General features: G+C 37.3%; 1 protein-coding gene across 1 annotated transcript in view; it reads right to left on the bottom strand.

Moving 5' to 3' along the window:
* Positions 1 to 20,732, bottom strand: part of LOC135157958 (uncharacterized) — a 32,076-nt gene extending 11,344 nt beyond the window's left edge. Inside the window, exon 1 of the mRNA XM_064115165.1 lies at positions 19,746 to 20,732. Coding sequence (XP_063971235.1) covers positions 19,746 to 20,732 — 987 coding nt within the window. The remainder of the gene's footprint in view (positions 1 to 19,745) is intronic.
* Between the last annotated feature and the right edge of the window lie 5,171 nt (positions 20,733 to 25,903).

Below are 25,903 nucleotides of genomic sequence, written 5' to 3'. Positions count from 1 at the left end.
AATAACCTCCGATTAAGAAAAAAATATATATTTTCCTTCCCTTCTTAAACTTTAAAGATTGTTCAACCAACAGATGTCGTATCTACAAGAGTCCTGGGTCACGTGACACAAAGGTTTAAGATTTAGATGTGTTTAAAATATGAAAGAACGACCCTGATTGGTTCCTGGGTAGTGTTTGGAAATGAACGTGCGCGAAACAACGATCCTGATTGGTCATTAGTTTACCATTAAGCGATTGGCTACTCATTCTGTTCATGACTTATTACCCAGGATGCATCATTTCGCGAGGTCTTCTTACGACACCCCGCGGGATTGCCCCGCCCCTCCCCCTTTCCAACATTCGTACCACAAATCTGCCGAAGAACACAGTCACGACGAACTGAGTTATTTCAATTTTTATTACTAGATTTGCTTCCTAACATTTCTGTTGGCAAGAAAACGACGATTAATTGCCATCAATCGAGATTAATGGTTCGGTTCTATAACATCTTTAGAAACCATCTACTGAGGTTATTAAGACAGTCCTACTTTAAAACAACCAAATTGAAACTCCGAGTAGAGAGCTCAATGTTTGCTCTCGTTCAAAGTGACTATTAGGAAGAAGAAAGAAAAAGAACTACACTAATACGAGTCAGTCAGTCTGTCGGTCAGTAATCTATATCCCGTTTTAACCATTCTGAACGTAGGGGGTGGGGTTCATTCCATTTTAAATACGCAGCAATTGCCTCACTTCTTTAATGAGTTCATTGACTAGTACGTATATACACTTTAATGGTCGAAAAATGGCAACAATCATATTATATTTTACCTCATGAATACATTGACTTCAATGGGGCTAATTATGTATTCATGAGGTCATATCTTAAGGCCCCATGGACCGATTCCCTCCAAATTTGGTTTGTGGGGATTTTTCATCATGCTCTACCAAAATATGGTATCAAAAACGCTGAAATGCAAAAATGAAAAAAGAAAAAAAATGACGTCACACTTCGGTACTCTATAGGCAAGTATCATTATTTTACCATTTTCTGCCGACAGGCGCTGCTCCAGGAGCGCGAGGGGATGGGGGTGACCGGGTGGTGAGCGTTCCTTCCCCCACTGCATACTTTTGGTAATTTTGGTTTGTCATTTTGTATTGAAGTGCCCCTCCCCCTGGAAATCTTAAAAAAACAGTGTGCCCCCCCCCCCTCCTTCAGCATCTACAACGATCGGTGTTCATATAAATAATCATTGAAACGTGGCAGTGTCTCTGTGCCATTTTTCGGAGGGTACAAATCATTACCAAATGTCGGATTAAGACATCAACGTTTAAAAATCCAGGCCATTGTCAAACAACTTTCCTTATCGCTAAAATCACACTCGTTCTCCCTCGCCGCAGCCGCGTGAAAGTTAAAGCAGAGTCAGGAATCGCGTGCTCTGTGTAATAAGGGCAACGAGTGATGACTTCACAAATTGAACTTTCTTCCCCAGCTTTTGTTTTCTTCTTCTCTTTGTCGTTTATTGGATGAAAACTGTCGGATTCCGAAACCATAACCGACTCTCCGATTCGCTTATCTTGATGGGGTGCTCCGCTGAGATGGAGAGAGACATTATACTCATTTCCCGACCTGTCTTAGCGCGTCCGACAATGCTAATAACCGAGATTTGGTGCGCTTCCACGATGTGTCATAGCATAGACCTACTAGTCCATGGTCATAGTAAAGGGGCCCGTTTCAGAAAGAGTTACAACTGTTGTAGCTTTGTCATTATGGCAGCTACCATGGCAACAGGGCTAGGCAGCCAATCAAAATCAAGGTTACCAAGGTAGTTGTCATAATGGCAAAGTTACAGCAGTTGTAACTCTTTATGAAACGAGCCCCTGATTGGCTGAAAAAAAATGAGGTATGTTCAAAAGAGAGATGAAATTGTTGCAGTGTGGGAACGTAGTATTGAGAGCTCTAGGTTCTCTTGGGGAGGGCGTAAACTATTTTTTAATACAATACACAGGCCTGCAATACATGTAGCTGAAATACCTAATTGTCTGTCTGCACGCTCCCCATTTCATCTATGATTTTATAAACATGATAAAGGTCAAACAAATTTTCAAGTTCACGTTCAATTCAATTTATTTCAATCATAAAATCATAATATATATACAGGGTGCTACTTTTTAGAAGCGCTTGCCCGGTCGGGCAAGTTAATTTTTAAATAGTTGGAATATACTTGCCTCAATCTATTTAACTTGCCCGAAAAAATCCTTGAAAAAAAAGTTTTACCTGTTAAAAAGAAATTTTTGCGGTTTTATAAACCATTGAACCTTTTCTCCCTTTGGACATGAACTGATCTACCTTGTTATTGCATTTCTTTTTCCAAAGTGATTTTATCTTGCCTGTCATTACCAAAATTAGGGTCAATATTATATCATATCGACCCTAATTTTGGTCATACTACTGTGATAATTTTGCTTGCCAAATTCGGGCAAGTAGTTTTGGTCTTAACTTCAAAACACTTGCCCGACTCTAACTTTTACTTGCCCCGGGCAATTGCTTATGTAGCACCCTGATATATATATACAAAGTAACACGAAACACACGAAGTAACATGAAACAAGATTTAAATCAGATTTAATCTATTGAATGAAATTGGAGACTAATATGGAAGTTAAAAAAAAAACTTGTAAGGCATAGTCCCCCAAAATAGGGAAAAGAAACTCATGGTTGAACATGTTACAATATAATACAAACATGTACACACACACACATACACCAAGGCATTTTCGCTCTGCGCAAAATATTTGGTCTCGTTACGGATTATTATTTTCTTGCTTTGCTCTCTTGTAGAAACGATGTTTTAACGGGAAGGCAGAGACAGAATCGATCGCTGAAACCAAAATATTAATGGTTAAAGGTCAAGTCCACCCCAGGGAAATGCTGACTTGAATACATAGAGAAAGATCAAACTAGCATAGTGCTGAAAATTTCATCAAAATCGGATGTGAAATAAGAAAGTTATGACATTTTAAAGTTTCGCTTATTTTTCACAAAACAGTGATATGCACAACTAGGTGAGTCAGTCGATGATGTCCATCACTCTCTATTTCTTTTGTTTTTTATTGTTTGAATTATACAATTTATAGATTTGACAATATGGACTAACTTGACTGAACCATATATTATCATGATTATTAAACAATGCTAATTCCACATGTTCAGGGAGGAATTAATCGTTGTATCACTTGACAATGAGGAGAAAATTAGAATATTTCATATTTGATATAATAAAATACAAAAGAAATAGTGAGTGGATGACGTCATAGTCTCCTCATTTGCATACCAGCCAGGATGTGTATATAACTGTTTTGTGAAATTAAGCGAAACTTTAAAATGTCATAACTTTCTTATTTTACATCCGATTTTGATGAAATTTTCAGTGTTATGCTTGTTGGATTTTTATCTTTTTATTCAAATCAATTTCTTGTTGGCGTGGACTTGTCCTTTAAACTAGAACCTTAGGCTACAATGATCAATGTAAGTTTATTTCATGGATAAAAAGAAAATAACAGTCGTCTGTAAAATGGACTACTTTGTTGTCGGTCTATGCTTGTGCCACCTCGAAATGCTTAATCTTACGAGCTCATTGCGCTCGCGTGTGTCATATTATACTAGGGAATCTTTTGCAAAACAAAACGATTTCAGAAACTGGTTGATAAATAGGTAAACATTCTCATATGACCTTATATGGCATATGAAAACAGTATACTTTCCAGGTTTCGCTACAATTCGACATGCAAAATGAAACAAACAATATTTCATTTCGAAATAATGATCTTAAAAACAAACTTTAATATATGTTGATAGTGAAAAATCAGCATAACGCAACTCTTCTAAAAAAAAGTGTTGATTTTACTTGCTCGCTAAGCTCTCTCGTAATATCAGAAGTAAGGAATAAGCCACTGAAGGTGCATATGCAGTTGATAGAAAAGAATGGAAGAATAGAGAAGCACCGGCATAATATTGTATGCCTACATGTTGCTATTATCGTTGAAACATCAGCAAAATAAGTTTTTTGTCTCGCCTGAACGAAGTTCCGACTGCAGAGACCGATAGTGATCACTTATCCTGTTGGTCTGTTAGTTTGTTGGTATGTTAGTCGTTACAAAAATGTTTTAAGTTTTTGTTCAACTTGCCCTCATTTCTTTATTTCTTTATTTTGGCATCAATTATGTTCATACTTGGTACATGACGATCCTTGGGTAATATCACATGTAACCCCATGAGAATTATGCGGTCAAAGGTCATCATGGGGTCACGAGGTCAAATGATATGAGGTCATTCCATCCTTTCTTAACGTTTTTGTTCAACTTGCTCTCATTTCTTTATTTTGGCATAGATTTTTTATTACACTTGTTCCAAATGATCCTTGGGTAATATCACGTGTGTTTTGAGGACGATGGTGGCCAAAGGTCATCTACATATAGGGGTCAAAGGTCAGGTTTTTGTTCAAATTGCTCTTCATTTATTTACTTCTGCATCAATTGTATTTACACTTGTTCCTAATGATCCTTGGGTTTTATCACATGTGTCATTTGAGGAAGATGGGGCCAAATGTCATATAGGGATCAAAGGCCCAAATGACGTGAGGTCATGTCCATCCTTTCTTTAAAGTTTTTGTTCAACTTGCTCTCATTTCTTTATTTTTGCATCAATTCTGATTACACTTGTTCCAAATTATCCTTGGGCAATACTAGTACCGCATGTGTGTTTTGAGGATGATGGGGCCAAAGGTCATCTAGGTGTCGAAGGATCAAGTTTTTATTGAAATTGCTTTAATTTCTTTATTTCTTATCGATTGTGTTTACACGTTGTACAAATGATCATTGGGTAATACCACTTATGTGTTCACGAGGATGATAAGGTCAAAGGTCATCTAGGGGTCAACATATCATATTGCATATTTCATTAATCGCGAAATCAGGCGAGACGCGTGGTTCGTGAACCACCTTGTAATTCATACGATTTGGGGATATTATCGTAGTTCTGCATTTTTTGTGATTTTGTTTTCTCGAAAATCCCGACTCTGTGCGCATGATGTGATAAGGAAATAAAATGAAAGTGAAAAAATCCCCACACATTTAAGACAATCAGTAGAAGTAGTAACTTCTGTAGCTATTCCGATTGTTGATACATGACAGGAAAAGAAAGTTTTTATTGATACAATTTGCGGATATAATTGTGATTCTACAATATTTGTGAATATATATATAGGGCCTATATATATATTATTTTCTTTTGAATATCCCGACTTCTCGGGGCGCACCGTGGCAGAAGAAGAGAAAAAGAAAATGATTAAAAAAAGAAAACTTCAGACAATCGGCATGAATAGTAGTAAATGTTGCTATTGATATCGCTGAAACATAACAATTACAATTAAATAAGTTTTTCATTACACAATTTTGGATATATATCATGATTCTACATTAAAATAAATCATTATTTTTCACAATAATTTATTGTGAAAAGCAAGCACTTCTTTTGAAAAATCATGACTTCCCTGGGCGCGTGTGGGTGTAATAAAAAATGAAAATGAAAGTGAAAATAAAAATCAATCAGCATAGCGAGTATTATATCCTACATAGAGTAAATCCTGTATAGTGATTGGTTCAAGTAGCATCATGTGACCGAATATATTTCAACTATGATGTTGCGTGACGTCAGACCTCGATATATTTTTGGATATATCGAGATCTGACGTCATTATTTCACAAAACTGGATATCTAGCTAAACTCTCGGGCGCACCGGCCAGCTCTCTCTCTCTCCCGGGCAAGTCCCGCGATGCGTCGGCGCAGGCACTAATCTGCGTTCCGCTGAGCGCGGTGGCTCGGAGAAAAGAAGGTAATTCGACGCAAGTAACCGGACTTTACAAGCTCAACGCATAGATTTTGGTTATAAATTATTAAAAGTAGGATATAAAACAAATATATCAGGCGTTTCATTCGAAAGCATAGTGAGAATTATTGATCCTCGGTTGGACTGGCAAAACTACTATATTTCCCTCGGGGCTTCGCCCCTCGGGAAAAATAGTAATTGCCAGACCAACCTCGGATGCATAATTCCACTATACTTTCTCAAAGCCTGATATATTTGTTTACTATATTTCATGGATAAGATTTGCGGATATTCGTGTCTGTTGCAGCTATCGTTGGAACATTACAACAAAATAAATGTTTTTTTTTTTTCAGATATAAAATTTGCAGATAAATGTTATGATTTTACATTACTGTGCAAATCAATATTTTCTCTTTGAAAATCATGACTTTTCCGGGCGTTTGGTGCAATCATGGTCCATGGTGCGATAAGAAATAAAAATGAAAGTGAAAAAAAAGCTCCATACAATCAGCATTACGCGTTACTATTGCTATCGTTGGAACATTAGCCTACAGGAACAACTTGCGCATATATTTTATGATTACTTTGGGGAAAAAACAACACCAATATTTTCTGTTTTGAATATCCTCACTTTTCTTTTCTGGGTGCGTGGCGTGATAAAGAATGAAAATGAAAGTGAATATTCAACTTCAGGCAAATCAACAACATCATCAGTCTCACAACATGTCAGGAGAGGAAATCTAGAGTAACAGAAAAACACCCCGTGACAACGATCGGATGGGTGATAAAACTTGGGGAAAAAAAGACGCATCACCTAACATGCCTAAACGCTTTGGAAGAGAGGAAATGAAGTTATGAACAAAATAGTTTTGATGGTAAGGTACACTGCACTCGTGGTAACTCAGCCTTCGGCTAGTCTGCTGGCACAGGCCCTAATGGAACTTTTGTCAACAAGTGGGTCTTCACAAAAGACTATCGCTAATGGCTTTCAGTCCACAGGTCATTGAAGGCTGCGTATTCAGACCGCGTGACTCGAGTGAATGGTTTGGGCAGCAGACTAAACTTCCGTTATGTGTGAGCCAGGGGCGGCACCGCGATGGCACGACCAGGATAATTTGATGGAAGAGGGGGGGGGGGGGGTGAAGCGACATCCCTGCTGTATGTGACATAGCTCTTTATTTCTCAATTGAATTATAGAGGTGAGTCTGTTGTGTATATTTGTTTAGAGTAGCACTCCCTATCTAAGTGCTCTTCTTCGTTCTCTCTTCAATTTTATGCATTTTCTCCTCTTATTTTTTCAATTTTCTAAACTTCTTGAAAAATCGAAGGGGGCGCCCTTCAACCCCCGGTGACGCCGCTACTTTTTGAGACAGGATCGTTCAGATGTTCGTTTCTTGTTTACTCATGTTGTCGTCTTTCATTTCCGTCATGCGCACAGAAAGGCTAGAATTCTTGCCAAATATGATATTAATCTTTGCATGGGTATATTCTCCCTCGACCATGTGTCCCCATGATGTGCTCGATCGCTTCAATCTCTCACGTTTTTTCCATAACATATCCAGGGGCCCGTTGCAGAAAGAGTTACAATCAATCGCAACTCTAAACATCATGCGCAACTTGATTTTCAACCAATCAACAGCGCGCATTTGGGACTAGCGATTGATTTTTAGACTTGCGTTTAAACGCAACCCTTTCTGCAACAGACCCAAGCTGTTCTTGACCACTATTTTAGACATCATGATTGGTATTCTGATAATTAAACCATAGAGCTATTAACAGATTAAACCTAGGTCTGACCGAATACTAAACTAAACTTTTTAGACCACACTTCTATGCATTGGTTTCATTTTACTTCTAAACCACGGCTTTAGTGTATTTTAGTATCCACTCCGCAGACGTTTTCTGCAATGTTTACAATCTATTGAAAAGGCCCGTCAAATACAATTGGATAGTTAGAGGTCATTGTCGGAAGTTGGTGGACCGGGACAGCACGTCGTCTTTAGTTTCGGACCGGACAAAAAAAGGAAATTATTTCGTTTGTCCAGAGTCCAGGACGAGAAAAAAGGTTTTGCTCCAAAATGTAGCTGATTTTGGTAAAATTTCGACATTTCAGCATATACCAACCTGATTTCCAAGGAATGCTGCCTATGGTGTATAAATTCATATGCAGCACCCCCAGACAAAATCTTGGGGGGGGGGGGGGGTGCTTCAGCACCCCCAAGGGCCACGTGTTCTACATGTACCCGACATTTTGTGAAGCTGAACCTCCACCATGCTACAGCGTAGGCCTCCATGTATACATAAGGCAGCGCCACACAATCTCGGCGAAAAAAGGGCCCCCGTCTAAAACAAATCTCCAAAGAAAAAAAAAACGAGGGGGAAGTGAGGTTTAAGACATCGAAAGGAATCCCTCTTGAGATACTGGTCTTGGGAGAGCGAGCCTCATTTTCCCTCCTCGCTCCTCAGCATCCCACCGCCCGCCATCGCGGCTATGCTGGGCGATGTGTCATCAGATTGAACAAGAATTTTGATAATGACGGTTTCTGTCTCGGTTTCTGAACGTGGTCTGATCCCGGGTCCCCAGGGGGGCTGGTTGTGAGACCTCTCGTTTTATTGAAGATGAAGCGGCTTAAACACCAAAGTTTCGGTGTGGGCAGACTAAACCTGAAGGGGGCGAAAAGGTTCAATGTTGCCAGCAAGATTATGGAGGATGCTTTGCCACTGAGGTTTTCTGGTTATACGACTCAAGAATCTGGCAGCATCAACTGGGCGTTGTGTGTGAGTGTGTGTGGTGGGGGGGGGGGGGGGGGGGGCTATAATCATAGTAACGTTGGGAAGTTACCAACTGAGTCAGAGGTTCGAGTTCCGGTCACATCTTTGGATGGTAACGTTAAAGGTCGGTCTCAGACGTGAATAATGATATGTGATTGTTACACGCCTGTAAAAAGTCAATCACGCACCAAAAACCTAATTCCATCTACTTGACACTGACTGGGAGATTTGTATTTTGTCGGAGCAAAACCAAAGAACACAATGACCGAAATTTAATTTAAAGATTTAAAAAAATCAAGACAGAACTAAAGTTAAAGACCATTAGACCCATTAGACCGCTTGATTTACAAACAATGTCAGGTCTACACATGATTGTTATTGACGGCTAGTTTGTACTACAAAAAATTTGAAAAAGAGAGAAAATAACAATCTAAATCAAAATCAAAATTCGTTAAATTGTGCTGAATATATTTTTGCTTTCACAAACTTGCCGCTTGTATTTATTTATTTATTTCTGATATTTTGACAGGGTAGCCCATTCGCCAATAAGTAGTGGTCATCCATGGGGCCCTGAATAACAATAAACATATTTACAAAATGCATAACGTATGTACAGAATGTTACGGCATTAAGATTCACATTAGGATTTGAATGTAAAACGAAACATTCACAAACTTAGCAGCAAACAAAACGGGCACTCGTTTGACGTACATGTATAATCAAATATCAAAAATCAAATTATTGACAATGTATTTCTGTGATTATTTTCAATGTTTAAAGCTAAATGACAGTAGTTGCAGTAAAACACTAATTTCGTGAGAAAGTCTGTAAAACCAAGGTTAAGTATGACTATCATCGTGGATCTATAGATCTGGTGCAGTTACATAAAATGAACTTTGTAAAATCATAAAATCTAAGCTGAAATACGATCACACTGAAGATCGCCAACACAGATAGGCATACGTGGGACAGTGTATTATTATTGCTGGAATAAAGACCCGACGGAAGTGACCGAATCCGCGCTTATTTTGCTTATTTCTCAGCAATTACACAATTTCTTCCAGAATCCTTTGGCACATATTTTTTATTCATACAAACAGACACTTGGGTGCATTGGTCATTATATTAGATTCTGTAAAAAGTCATTTTGAGATCGTTACCAGAACTGGAATTTACCTTTAATAATGATGGTTGGTTTGTACCTTAAAATGGGGGGGGGGGGTGGGGGGGTAATGAATAAATATAAATAAATCGTAGAACCCTTTGACCATGGGGTGTTAATGAACGATAAGCCTTGTCGAGCGATACTGAGAGTCACACTTAGTACATGGTGTGGGTGGATTATGGGTCGGTGACATCGAATGATATTATGGTTTAATAGCAGATCAAACAGATAGTGAATATCGTGTTTCGACAATAATGATAACTCGGCTGTGACGCAATGATGACATCATTCAGATGTGTCAATCGGTTCATGACTATGGAGTCTGAAGCAGCGCACTTCCACGACATTTTCACGACCATCCCCTCGCTCTTCCCCTGCCATGCCTGCACTCTCCTTAAAGCAAATACGAACATCAGCCCTGTATATAGCACCCCTCAAGTCCTCCACTACTCAAATCTGGCCAGGTCCCTGACCCATGATCAGTGGCGTAGACAGGTTTGTACACCTGGGGGGGATGACTGGGCTGTCAACGCTAGTGAGGGCGCGAAGCGCCCGAGCGAGGGAGCGAAGCGACCGAGCGGGGGGAGGGTGTGGGAGGGGGGTGTCCCCCCTCCCACGGTAGGGAGCTTTTGCAATTTTGAACTGGAAATCGTGCAATCTGATGCATACTTAATGAGGTAAAATAACACACACAAGCGCGCACGCACACACACACATACTCACCCTCACACACACACACACACACATAGTACGGGTGCGCGCACCACACACATACTACGCCTTGAATGGACAGACATACATCGACAATATCTACACACCGTGGCATACGAATACAGAATGGACTGACACATAGTATTGCATATTGAACCACACTACGTATTTATTTATCTCTGTGAATTTTGCTGTTACACCTCTTCAGAAAAAAAACCAATGTCAACTGTGTACACGCAGGTATAGTCCCGGTATAGTCTTTGTTGTCTTGATATGGGTATAGTCACGTATTGTATTACCGGACACTATTATGATTCCGGACGCGCATATTACTGCGTTCTTAAACAAATTCGTACCGTAAGACTTCCGCAATTCAATTTCACAGAGCAATACATAGAACAAGATTGCAAAAACAAGGCGAAAAATCCAACTTTTACCTAATTATCTCTAAAAATGACAGAAAATGCTTAAAATATCATATAACATAGTTTTGTATTGTTTGTATTTCTAACGGAAATATGGGCCTGATTTGCCGAATTTCAATCTCGTCCACTCCTTCGATCGAATGATGAGGTGTGGTGTATTGTGGGTGATCGTCGACGGCTAGTTCTCAAGGTACCCGTGCGCGAGGTTTACCGTGAGTAGAGCCGTCGATCGGGAGCGCATCGATAGAACTTGATGAGCGTCACGTTACGAACGCGAGCATATTATTATTGGAAAGTGCCATGGAACATCAAATGCAGCTAACAAGACAAAATAAAATAAGTTATCAAACACGAATTTATTACCAACATCTGCTCAGATTCGATATAAAAAAGCAAATAATACTTAGAATTTACTCATGATATGATATAAGAAGAAAAAAATCACAAAAAATTGTTCTTACATCATTATAATCAAGGATATCTTTACCCGTCCGGCGCGCGTCCGGAATCATGATGTAATTTGTCGCGCACGAAAATAATTGTTTTTCGTGGAGGGGTATGCGGCAAGTGCGATGCAAAGAAAATGGTTGGTAAATATAAAATAATTTTATCATATTCATAATTTTCATAATATTTGGAATAGCAAGTGTGAATTTTTCTTGATTGTATTTCCTCTAGTTGTCATTTTTAAAGCACTGAAATAAAGGTGTCCGGCAATAGGATACACTGCCATATGTGGTTATGAATGAAAACAGCCTCTGTGGCCATTTATGAATCTTTTGGTTTCCACACCACGAGATTGCGCGCACTGCAAAATATGCGCGATTAATCTTGTGGTTATCTTGTGGTTTCCAAACCACAAGATAACCACAAAATACTTGTAAAAATTCATTTTTTTACCGTCTGAATTGGCTTTCACCGTGTGAATGCGGCTAATAACAATAAACACAATTACAATAATGATGAGGATTATTATTATCATCATCATAATTATTATTATTATTAATATTATAATTGTTATCATTATTATTATTACTATTATTATCATCATTATGACTTATTAAGTAACCAAATATCATTCCCCAAAACCTGGGGGGGATGATTGTACATGCCATCCCCCCCACCTTGTGAGGTGGGGGGGATGCATCCCCCTCATCCCCCCCCCCCGTTGTCTACGCCCCTGCCCATGATGCAACATTCAGTGTAGTCTTGTTAAATAGGCTCATTCAAAATAGGGAAACACTAGTAATTAACTTCTCAATACATCCATACCGCAATAATTTTACCAAGAAACAAAATACATATATTTCCTCCAACATTTTAATTTATCTAATGAAATAGTAGGCTTATAATTTATTCTCTCTATTATCGATATTTATCTCAAGGGTATATTTTAAGAGTAATACTAAAAAATATATTTAAAAAAAGCCACTGAAAAGTGTTGGAATAACCTACTCGACTGAACCATAAGTGAACATTGGTAATTCTACATGTTGAAGAAGGAACAAAGATTTGTTTCACATGGTAATGAGGAGAAAATTTCACAAAGCCCTTTGTGACTTGTCCTTTAAATTAGTTGATTTCAAAATTCATTAACACATCATTAGACATTATAAAAACAGGAGGAAGAGAAAACCTAGAGCTAACCACTAAGATCCGGGTTATGAAATGAATCTGAAATGAATTTTACAAGTTTCTGCTTTCGACCAACATTTTAATGCTTAGCTGAAACCTGAGCTATCATTATGGTCGAGCCGTCCACTCCAGGCTACCCAATAAGTAGGCTTATAGATTTTAGTCCGTTTTTTAAAATACATGATTCACAAAAACGGGTCACCAATAGTAGACTAAGTGGTGTTAGATCATCAAGTGCATCAAGAAGAAATGGATAGGCCTTCATCATAATTGTAAATTATACAAAAATGCCAAGTGGCATTTAGGCCAAATTGTTAGTACACGAAGGTTTATTTCGTCTAATGACAATTCGTCCAATTGCCAACTCGTCTACTATCATTTGGTCTACCATCAGTTCGTCCACTCACCATATGGTCTACTTTCATTTAGTCTAATGCCATTCTGTCTAATAACCAGTTGGTCCAATAGCCATTTTGTCCATATACCATTTGGTATAATTGGACTAAGTGTTAAATTGTGCAAAATGAATGAAAATGAAATGGGTAATAGACCAACTTGTTATGAGACGAAATGGTGGTTAGACGAAGTGATGATTGGACCAAATGGTTGTCATACGAAATGTTGATGGACGGAATGGCATTAGACGAAATGAAAGTAGAACACGTGGTGAGTGGACGAGTTGGCAGTAGACGAATGGGCAATTTACCGTAGACGAATTGGTTGCATACGAACTAGGAATATGCTATATGGAAAGAGAACAAACGGAAAAGGGGACAAAGTCTCGGGGGGGGGGGGGGTCACTGCCATTGGAGAGTGGACAGCATCCGCGAAAATCGTCCTGAAAAGGCACCCTAAACGATGATTCAAGGACAGGCCTCTAGGACACTATATTTAACGCAGATTTTGTGCAGACATCCCATATTTCCACATTCTAAACAGGGATTTCATTAATTTTGGCGTTTTACACTCTTTTGTGTGTGTGTGTGTTTCGTCGGGGATGTCGCGGAACGGTTTTCAAAGTGGGGGGGGGGGGGGGCTGACCATGCAAAAAATCACAATCATATTGTCATTTGTACACAGTAAAAACGCTGTTTAAGATTTTATACAACGCTGTTTACTATATGAACCTTACAGTATTTGTTTAACCGTTTAGACAATCATGTTTAATTTATTGAAAATTAAACTTTGTTGCTTAAGATTTAAACAGTTGTTTAAACTGTTTAAACAATTGCTGTAAGGTTCATATATTAAACAGCGTTGTATAATTTATTTTTACTGTGTACGTTTTTTACGTTTGGGTATACGTGTACACCAAATGGCAATTCACCACGTGATGGAAAAAAAAAAGAAACGAAAGAAAAAGCAAGACAACGATCAAAGTTTAAAGGAGAATGAAACTCTTGGAGCAAGTTAGCTTTTGTGAAAGCAGAAAAATCAAAGAATAAGATCAACAAAAGTTTGAGTAAAATAGGACTAGCAATAGAAGAGTTATGAGCATTTGAATGTCGAGATCACTAATGCTATGGAGATCCTCCCATTGGCAACGCAACCAAGATCTATGATATCACAGATGAACAACTCTCCCCTTTTGGACACTGAAAATATACCCCAAAACATCTCTTTTTGCTCTTTCTAATCATATGACAAACGATTCATCAATGATATAATGTTGTGAAACCTTTGTACTTGTCCTCTCATAAAGAGAACACCTCACCTTGTGATATATTCTATAAAAGTGAGAATATAAGTGAAATAAGTACTAAAGCAATGAGGGAGTTGTACGTGTGTGACATCACAGATCTTGGTCGCATTGCCAATGGGAGGATCTACATGGCAGTAGTGATCTCAATATTCAAATGCTCATAACTTTCTTATTATTCATTCAATCTTCCTCAAACTTTCAACAATATGTTTCTTTGATTTTTCTCTTTGATATGGATTCAGCTGGTTTCAAGGGTTTCATTCTCCTTTAAGGTGGACTGGGTGGGCTCGGAAAAATGGAGCACGGTCTAAAACTGATGTTTTTAAGAGATAGGCCATACTACACAAAAGGAAAACAAAACGTTGCTTGCGACGGATATGATTGGTTTGTGGAGTTTACGAATGTCACCCCAGTTCCTGTCCGAGACCAGCAAACGTTGTTTGATTGTACGGACCACACCATCGCACTGGATAAATATTGATCAAATCCGTTCATAAAGTAAGTTGCCAGATGTACTCATCAAAAACACGATGCGATGATGGCTCAAAATATAAATTCGACTCTGATCTGAATTAAATGCATACGTGTAGGCCTATCATGTCTATAAAGTATAGAGTGACGAATCCCAAGAATCACGATTGAAAGGTGGTTAGGCCCCTCATATGGTCACGGACGTAAAGATGGGTGTGTGTGGGGGGGGGGGGGGCTTGGGAAGCATGGACACCCCCCCCCCCGACACACATAATCACGACTATATAGGAAAATATGAGAAAAAGAAAAGGGACGGAAAAGGGGAGTGAACTGTGTGTGGTCTCTCATTGACTGTGTGTTAAATATACGTTTTCAGATAACTAATACTACTGTAACAGAGAATAAATTGACCTATAATTGTTTTTGTACAGATAAACTAAAATGTTTTGAGAGGAAAAGTGATTGTTTTGCTACTTGGTAAAATTGCGGTATAAATGTACTGAGTACATGTACATGTAATTAATTAGCATGTTATCATTCAAGTGGGTCTATATTACTAGACTACATTAGCATCATGGGTCAGGAAACTGGCCAGGTGTGCGTAGTTGAGGACTCGAGATGGCGCTATTGGTTCGTATCTGCTTTAAATATGCTCTGAATAGTATGTTAAAATCTATCACATTATGAGATTTCTTATTAAAAAGGGTCAAAACATTTTTCTAGCTTGCTTCGCTCGCTTGCAGCTTTTTACGAATTTTTCACTACGCCACTGCATACCGTATATAGACGTACGCTATTAATTTGGAATGAATGAAAAAGGGTTCTTTGTTCCGGATATTTGTATCATTATTCCGGAACCTCGTATTATTATTCGTTTCTTCGAAAAGAACCTACGTGAAGCGGACAATAGATAAGGTTCGTTATACCGAGGTGCTGGTAGAAATAGAGAGAAGAAACAGAAAGGGTCAGTCCTCCAGGATTTCTGACGTAAATGAATCATAAACTAACTTTTGTCGGATTTTCTCTTCAACGTTTGCTTTAAAAGAATGTAACAACATACAATACCAAGACCGAAATATCATTCTCTTTCTCTTCTGAAAAGAGAGGCATTGGTTGAATCATGACTTTTTGTGCAAAACAAAAAAAATTAAATAAATAAAACTCTCGTCGAAAGAATCGGCCAAATTGCAATTTTTCAAACGATCACTGATTTTTTTTTTAGGAAAGGTTAACTCAATATAACCTGAACAAGGTATCATCATCATCACCATGATCACAATTGAAACCTTAACAGATCGAAGGTTAAACCTGGTGAGTGTTTCATGAAGCACATTAGTCAGTGATTTTCGCTGACTAATGTGCTCTGAGCCAATCAGATGCAAGGATTTCAGTAGCTTATCACAATAGTTAATGACTATTGTTTCATGAAACTGCTCCCCATGATACGTGCCGTCCCACAAGACTTTACCACAACACTTTACACTCGGAAACTGCAGCTTATGCAACGATTCTCTTGGTCTAAACTATGTTGTTGTGAATTACAGGGCTGTTCTTATTTGCTTAGTCACAAGTTGCAACACTGTTTAAGGTCAATTTTTATTAATCAGCGATAACGGGCTTGGGCTACTATGAAAATAAATCTGTTCGGCTCACTTATAATATATATATATATTTGTATTACTCATACGGTACGTGTAACTAAATAAAGTGAATAAAAAAGGGAAAAGATAACCCCCCCCCCCCCGCCCCGACTTTTGTGCTTCAACGAGGGCACAAGTTGGTTGGCAATAAGAGACAAAGAGCGAAGGGAAATAAAAGCACTGGACATGTGTGTTTATCATCTATCGTTGCTTTTTACAGTAAAAGAAAAAAGGTAAAAAAAAACCACACACACAAAAAAGTGTTAAACTGTTTCGGTGTTGCTTTTTTCCGTGCCATTTTAATTTGAAAAAAAAATAATCAGATTTTGATACATGTATTTGATTTGCATTTATTTTGTTTACTTTTTTGCATCTCATTACTTAGTAATATGCTTCCGATAGAAGGTTGTTTTGTCGCGTGGTATTTTGATGAGAATCCTATCATCCTAGAACGCTGGGATTTTATATGATTAATTTCAACTACACCTGTAAGGATTTGATTTTTTTATTTTGATCAAGACCTTATCGATCACCGCCTGGCGCTACACTGCACAATAACACCATTTTTAATGGTTCCATATTTGCTCCGGCGACAACTGCTCCGCTATAAATTCAACACACTTATCGAATGACAACCTTCAACTCTGGATTTATAATGTACACTCTAATAACTGAAATGTTAAATCAGCAATTGAAAGGCTGGAGGAGTGAGATCTACCTTTTCTACATGTTGCATTTACCACTTTCAATGGTTCGACCCAACACTAAAATTGTTGGATTCAGCTTTAAGCAAGGTTGGCCATAACATTTTGGAAAAAGGTTGTCACTAGCTCCTCCAACCTTCCTATTGCTGCTTAAACATTTTATTTTTAGTGTGTATCTAACCCTAACCTTCGCATAAAACCAAATAAACCCAATTTCTAAACCAAATTTTTAAACTGATGTTTTTTTACTTTCTTTTCATTAAGGCAATGTATAATGGTCAATAATTTATTATGCAATCCTAATTTGACTATACGACTTAATTGTGTTTATTCTCAGAGGCACTTAACGTTCTACAAGCTCTGCTTCTTTTAAGTGTCTAATTTCTCATGTTTCTACATCATGTACATTCGAGCTACTGGTTTTGTATACATATGTATTCAAGATTTATTGCCAATTTACTAATTTTTTATGAACCATTTTTGTTATGCTTTATATTGTATTCTTTTATTGTTCCTTTGATAAATGAGAAGTTAAACGCTTGAACTGAAAACTGAAAAAAAAATTGCATTTGCAACCCTAACCCTACATCCTTTCACGTGAGCAATTTCGTGTCTCTTGACTGATTACTCCATGTACTACTATACATTAAAGGTCAAGTCCACCCCAGAAAATTTTTGATTCGAATCAATAGAGAAAAATCAAACAAGAATAACGTTGAAAATTTCATCAAAATCGGATGTAAAATAAGAAAGTTATGACATTTTAAATTTTCGCTTATTTTTCACAAAACAGTTATATGCACAACTCGGCAACACGCAAATGAGAGAGTCGATGATGTCCCTCACTATTTATTTTGTTTTTTATAGTTCGAATTATATTATTTCCATTTTTACAGATTTGACAATAAGGACCAGTTTGACTGATCCGTAAAATGTTAAAACAATTGTAATTCCCCATGTTCATGAAGGAAGAAAACTTATTTCACCTTCCAATGAGGAGAAAATTAACATATTTCATGTAATAGAATACAAAAGAAATAGTGAGTGACGTCATCAGTCCCCTCATTTGCATACCGACCAGGATGTGCATATAACTGTTTTGTGAAATTTAGCAAAAGTTTAAAATGTCATAACTTTCCTATTTTACATCCGATTTTGATGAAATTTTCAGTGTTATGCTTCTTGGATTTTTCTCTATTTGTGCAAATCAACTTTTTGTTGGGGTGGACTTGTCCCACTAGCGTACCTACGGGGGGGGCAGGGGGGGCACTCTGCCCCCCCTGACGAGTCACAACCCATGCAAAAACGTATCTTTGCCCCCCCTGACGGACTTGAAAAACCTGTTTTGCCCCCCCAGACGAGCTTGAAGACCTTTTTTTTTTTTTGTCAATTTTTTTCTGGTACGAAATCCTTTATTTGTGATCGAAGACCTTTTTTTTTTTTTTTTTTTTTTTTTTTTGCTTGTCAATTTTTTTTCTGGTACTAAATCCTTTATTTGTGATCGAAGACCTTTTTTTTTTTTTTTTTTTTTTTTTTTTTTTGCTTGTCAAATTTTTTGGCGGACGATTTTGCCCCCCCTGTGGAAAATCCTAGGTACGCCACTGACTTGTCCTTTAATCGGTTATCTGAGATGGCGTACATGTATCAGTGTACTATACCAATAACTGATCGCGAACACCAGTTCTAAATTCATGGTGCTAGGTCAACACCCTAGTAGTGTCATTACAACTCATTCTGTTTAACAAACAGAATGAGTTGTAATGACACAACTAGGGTGTAACAAACTTTGTTATTACACTTATGACACTAGTATTTGGTGTTACATGTATATATGTTAAAATTCCAATTTGTATGTTTATTTGTCCTCAAAACATGAGTATTAATAAAAATGCTAATGATCATAATTAGCATTTTCACAAGTGTGATCATTAGTCATTTACTTTCAAACTCATGCTTGATATTATTAGTAATATATTTCTTCTCCAAATATTGTTAAAACTTAACTTATTTTTATCACTATTTTCAATATAAATATTTTTGTCACTTTTTTTGCCTTTGTTATAATTTTTGTTGAGTATTAATTATCATAATTCAGAATTGTTATTGTTACCATCACTTTTATCATTATTATAAACTTCAATTTTATCATCATCATCATAATTAATGCCATTATTCATAATTGTCATTCATATCTACTATCATATCTGTCAATCGATCATTCATAATCAAGTTCATAATTCAATCATTTAGGCTTAAATAGTCACATATGAATGAAAAGCCGGTAAACACAATAATAAAAAAAATCATCATTGCCACCAGGAGCTAGCTGCGCGCTTCGGGGGCAGGGGCGGCTGGGCGCCCGCCCCGGCGTAAACTTTCTAAAGCAGAGAAAAAAACAAAACACGATGACGAGGGAAAAAAAATAAGAGGAAGAAAAAAAAAATCAGTATAAAAAGAAAGGTCTAGGTCATGTACCTTTATATTTCCACTGTAATTTATTTGAGAAAAAAATAAACGAGGTCCTCTTGAGTCTTGTCCCCATCTCCGACCACCCCCCCCCCCCCTTCCCGGCGCCATCCAGTAAATCCAAGCAGTTTTATAATTCCCTCATCATACATGATACAGCACGGTCAATGGAATGAGAATAAAACCTACCTGCGTTTCCATCTCATCCGGTTTGTTCCCTTCCTCGTCATCGCCCTGCTCGTTGACGGGTTCGTCTTCAAGTGGAGCCGATGTGTATGTCGTCGTCCGCCCTTGACCAAGAACCAACTTCAACGACGACGACGTCGCAGTCGCCGCCTTCTTCGGGGGCAAAACCAGTATCGGCGCCGAAGTCCCGGTCTCCATCCGAGCTCCCGACGAAGCCGAAACGCTAGTCGAAGAGGATGTTGGAACGGTCATCGTGGTCGTCGGAACAGGTTCCTGATCGTCTTTGCTGAGTTGGGGCTGCGATCCCAGAGATTCCATTTCGCGTATGGTGAGGGTATGGTGCCGTCTTTTGCCTTCTTGTGTAAATGTAGTGCTGCGCACGCCATACTTGGGATTGGTGTCAAAGTGGGTGTTCTTCACCAAATGCTCTGGTACGGGTACCACGTCAATGCGGTTCGGAAAGTTCATCTTCTTCACAACAATGCTCCTTCCCAATTTCTCAAGCGCTCTGAATGTGGTAGTTTTCGATATCTTAACGCCTTTAACAAGCAAGGCAGCTTGTAAAGCAGCTAGAGAGTAGATACCCGCATCAGTGTCGAGGATTTTCTCTATCAAATTCAGCACATCAGGTGTCAGCTTCGTACGTCTGTTTTGAGGGAAGACGGTTTTACCTTCTCTGTTTTTTCCTCGCCGTGAATGAGATCGAACGCTGTTAGGCGAATCCGTGATGGAAGCGGGAGAATTCCCTTCGGGGTATGGTGAAACGCTAGCCCGGGCGTTCCGGCTGTCCTCATTCTCGTGTTCCGCTATCGTTCCACTCCCAGTCGCCTCCTCGTCCTCGCATTGCATCAGAGCTTGCACGGTGTTCAAATCAACATTGAAACCTTCCTCCTGCAAACGAGTCCAAATGATTTTCGGTCGGTCGCCCAATTCCGACCAATGATAGAGGATACGGTCGCGAATCTCCTCCGAAAATTCCACGTCAGCCATCGTGAATTATCAGACTTGCTTATGGAACAGAAAGAGAGCCGTTAAATGGTCGAGAAACACGACTACTACGTGTGGAATGGAGCGTTTCTGCAGTACTGAAATGAATAGAACGGTCGTTCCGAAACGCGCGCAGTCAACACAAATGAGTCGCTTGAATTTACGTTTCGGCATAATACACACACGGTGTCGTCTATTACACGATACACAGACTATACACGCTAGGTACATAATGCAAAATATATCACGTCCGGTTCTCATGAGGCCTATTCCAATAGCTATTGCTGTATGTGTGGAAATTGTATGTGGAAGTTATGGCAGTAATATGGTATATAACAGGAAACTGTATTATCTCTCGGAAATGACCTTTCCATTGTTCTTTTTTATTCTTGTTCCCTGCAACATTTCCCTTTCCGCTAAGAAAAACAAATGTAATGGTGAGCTCGTATTTTTGAGGCGCCTGGTTTTTCTTTGATAGGCAGTAACATTCCATGCAATGTTTCAATGAATTCATGGAGATGACAATCATTTGCGTTGACAATAGAAAGAGGGGGGGGGGGTGAGGAGATGGGCGTTACCAACAACAAACAAATAAAACATTTAAAAAAATCACTTTGTAATAAGGAGTTGGAAGATATTGTAGATTTTTTATGCATGTAAAAAATATATTAGAAAATTGATAAATTGGATTAATGATGGTTCTTCGTTCTCGGTTGCATGTCAAGTTTAGTTTTTAAAAATATCATCTTTGGTTTGGACGAGAAAAGAAATGATGCATTAAATAATATGATTATTGTGGGTAAGTGTAATTCATCCCTTGGTCACATTTGCTCTACGGCGAGTCGAAAACAGCCGTTTTATTAATTTTAATTCAAACCACCTATATGAAGTTGGTACAAAAAAATGTTAAAACGACTGTTTTCGACTCGCCGTACGGCCGCCGTAGAGCAAATGTGACCAAGGTATAAGCAACACATAGCGCTCTACCAAAGTTAAATATAGTAAAATTAATGTGATTGTATATGTAAAGAAATAAATTATTCAGTATTATGATGCCTATATTAACTCAATATCGGGTTTGTTTAACAAGTTTAATACTAAATGGGTTCATCTGTGGCGTACAGAGGACGGGGGTGCTTGCACCCCCCCCCCCCCTCCCCCCGCCGCCAAATTCTTTACGAAAAAGAGAAAAGGAAAGAGAGATGGGTGAAATATATTATTTTCTGAGTATTATGTCCACATCTATCACAAAGTTTAACTTTTAGGATAAAAATATCGACTCTTTGCTCGCATCGCTCGCTCGCAACTTTTTATACATTTTTGCCCGATTCCCTATACCTGGCCCCCTCATAATTTTTGGCTCATAACGCCGCTGCACTAAAATATATTTATTATTTATTTCCTTGGGAGAAATTGACAGTATTGCTGTTGTTTGAGTTCATGTATTGTTTGAGTTTGTGCAGCAATGTTTGTTTATTTTTACTCTGTTTGTGTGTCTTATCTTTTGTTGTTGTTGTTTTGCTTTGTTGTGTCTTCATGTCTTTGTTGTCTCTGCTCACCTTTAATATTTATTTCATTTATTATTTTTATTTTTTTATATCTTTATTTCATTATCTTTTTTGTATTGCTGCTTTTTTTGGCCCATATAGATTTAAGTGTTATACGTTATACTTTTTTTCTTTTTGAGTGGTCCACCCTTTACAAGCTTTGCTTTTTAGTGGGCCACTCCATTTTTCCAACATATCTTGCATAGTATTATCAAATTGGAAATATTATCTTCTGTATCAAGTGTATATTTTTTTATATTTGGTTTATTTGAATATTTATGTCATTTATATTGTCTGATGTTATGTTTTATATATTGTTATTATTGCATTGTAAAATTTGTTGGAAAAATGAATAAATAAATGAATGAATGAATGAGCTCATGCATTGTTTGAGTTCATGTATTGATTGGGTTTATATCAACAAAGGCCGCACCCCCGAGTATTCCAAACTGAGATAATTGGCTCTCTCACTCAGACATGAATCATTAGTTAATTTTTTACAAGGACTATAAATAAACCAATGCAGGCCCATAAACTCTCCAGATTTTTTTATAACACTTTGTTAGAAGCCTCCCTTTCTGAATATGTAAATAAATTGAATTAAAATTTGAATTGAATTGTATTTTTCTCATTGAAAGGATCACTTTACCTTTAGTTAAATTCCCCGTTCTGGGAAGAAATTACTTGGAGAAATGAAATTTGGAAACGCAATTTATATGCGTCCGCGCTATTTTTTTCTATTTTTTTTTTTAAAGCGATGGCCCTTAACAATTTTTTTTCAAACAAAAATAAAGAAAAGATTCTCCTCTTTGTCCCTTTTGTAATTATTCATCGGAGACGTTCTTGCAAGGTTCCATACACCAAATACCAATTTCCTGTAAGATTGCGCAGTCTGGTAAGATTACAGGTGTTCATCGAGGCTCTGCTGTAGGAACTTCTTTTATTTTAAGGATACATTTTCTAACAGCAAACAGTGTATGTTGCAAAATTATCTTATTTCCTCTATTTATTTGATGAGTAACAAATAAACAGAATACAGAATCGCTGAAAAGAAAGGTAAACGTTCTCTCAGTTTATTTGGAAATTAACGTAAGTCATTTTCTAAGTTGAATAATAGTTATAGACTGCGTTGCATGATCAAAAATTCTCTTCACTTAGGCTTTACTTTCTCCTTTCATCCGTTTCCTTTCCCCTTTATCTTTTTCTCATCTTTTTTTTTATACTTGAAAATTCAAAGGATGGGACCCCCTTAGGGTTAGATGGAAACATGTCATGCAACAAACCAATGATTGTGATCATGCACTGTTAAAGATAATTTTAAAAACCCTGTTTTCTACGTGGATCGCACAGTAGTTGTTTAAACAGTTTAAACAAGTGTTTAAGTGTTTAAAATCGTTGAAAAATGTTTAAATTCAAATATTTAATTATCAACAATTTAAGCATGGTTGTTTAAGATTTTAAACACTTGTTTAAACTGGGAAAAAGCGGTGGAACCTAAAGTAAAAGCAGGGGTTGTATTTCTTAAGTCCCTAAAAGAGTACGAATGAATGAATGATTAAATAAATCAATAAGTAAATAGAAGACAATAAAGAATGACATTAACAAAATCAAAATTCAAAAAGTAAAAAAAATCAATATAAATATATAAGTAAAGTGAGACATGAAAAATTTAAAATTAAAGTGATAACGTGAACTTTTCTCCGTCTATTACTAAAGGTGGACAATGCAGCAGGCTCGGTGTAAAAATGGCAGTGGTAAAAATGGCACAGGTAAAAATGGCAAAGGTAAAAATGGCACAGGTAAAAATGGCAAAGGTAAAAATGGCACAGGTAAAAATGGCAAGTGTAAAAATGGCAGAGGTAAAAACTGCAGAGGTATAAATGAAAGCGGTTAAATGACAGAGGTTTATGCAGTCTTAAACCCCAATGCAAAAAAATCCAAAACTCTCTCCATGTACAGAAGATTAAATAAGAAATGTTCTGAGAAGAAAATTAGAATTATAATGTTGAACTAATGGAAACGGTAACATTTTAAAGCCATACTGTAGATCTTCTACACCAAATTGATAACACTTGAGTTGGTATTTTTTTTTTATCCTCGACTTTCAGGCACGGTTTTCTTACGTCAAATCGCTCCTCTGATATTTAAATTTGAAGCACACTTTGGATCCCAAGTATTGTATTTAATTTATTAAAGGGGAATTTCACCCTGACATAAACTTAAGTTTATCGTCAAAAATAGCAAAAAGTAATTAAAACAATATTGGTGAGGGTTTTAGGGAATCCATCAAAGATTTAAAAAGCTATTAGAATTATATATTTTAATGATGACGTCATTTGCGAGCAGTTCTTCCCCATATATGGTGTAATAAAAAAGATATCAATGAAATGTTATTTAAAAAAAAATTAAAATGGTTTTTATTGTACCTCAAGTATATCAACATACAAATCATTTCACATCCGCTCCTGAAAGAATTTCTTAACAATCTTGACCCACTGATTAAAAAATTGAATTATACATTTTGGTGCATAAAATACGGGGCAGCTGCTTGAATATGACCTCACAGATAAAAAATAATAATTTTCACCTCTGCCATTTTTACCTCTGCCATTATTACCTCTGCCATTTTTACCTGGCACCATGCAGCAGGCTATTTTGAAATTTCTTCACTGACATTACTATAAAGTACCGAAGCGATGAATGACAAAAAAACTTTTTTATTCTATTTCAGCGGTTTTTGATACTATATTTAGGTAGAGCATGATAAAAAAAACTTACAACCAAAATTTGGTGGAAATCAGACCATGGGGGCCTGAGATATGATCTCATGAATACATAATTAGCCCCGGTTAAGTCAATGTATTATTGGCATGGTTCTAAATGATATTGACTTCAGTGGGGCTAATTATATATTCATGAGGTCATTTCTAAGGGTCCCCATGGACCGATTCCCACCAGATTTTGGTTGTAAGTTTTTTTCATCATGCTCTACCAAAATGTGATATCAAAAATGAAAAAAAATAAAATTGATGACGTCACACTTCGGTACTCTTAACACATCAGGAGCATTCCATGAAAGGACTTATCAGGCGTTTTATCCGACAGTTAACAAAGGAACAGTGCCTCTTAGCCAATCAAAATCAAGGAAAGTTGTCAGATCTGAAAATTTGCCAGACAAAGACTTTGATAACATACCATCCTGGTCTGTTTTATTTAAACAATGCTTTCTTTCTTAAAATTTGAATCGGGAAAGCTAAACGCAACTTCTTCATATGAAAAGTGTTAGTGTTAGTTGTTATCCTAATAGTGGAAAATGGGTATAAGGTCATTTTGGGTTGTTTTTAAATCAGGTTTCATCATTAAAAAAGTCCTGTGCATAATAAAAAGAAATATGTGTACTATATAATAATATCGAATCTACTTGGCAACCTGCGAAGGAAAATAGAATACATTATTTAATGAAATACACGTTTACTTCTCGAGGCCAAAATTGTGGTCTTAATTCAGTTTTTTCTTCAACTTTCGAGTCCATGCAACTGTATTCTTAGCAGTATTATTTACCAATCAGAATATATTAAAGGGGAAGTTCACCCTGAAGAAATTTTTTTTATTAAAATAGCAGAAAAA

This window comes from Lytechinus pictus, unplaced genomic scaffold (assembly GCF_037042905.1).
Source record: "Lytechinus pictus isolate F3 Inbred unplaced genomic scaffold, Lp3.0 scaffold_20, whole genome shotgun sequence".
In the NCBI taxonomy this organism is placed as follows: Eukaryota; Metazoa; Echinodermata; class Echinoidea; order Temnopleuroida; family Toxopneustidae; genus Lytechinus; species Lytechinus pictus.
Note: the sequence above shows the minus strand (reverse complement) of the source record. Positions and strands in the feature narration are given on the sequence as shown.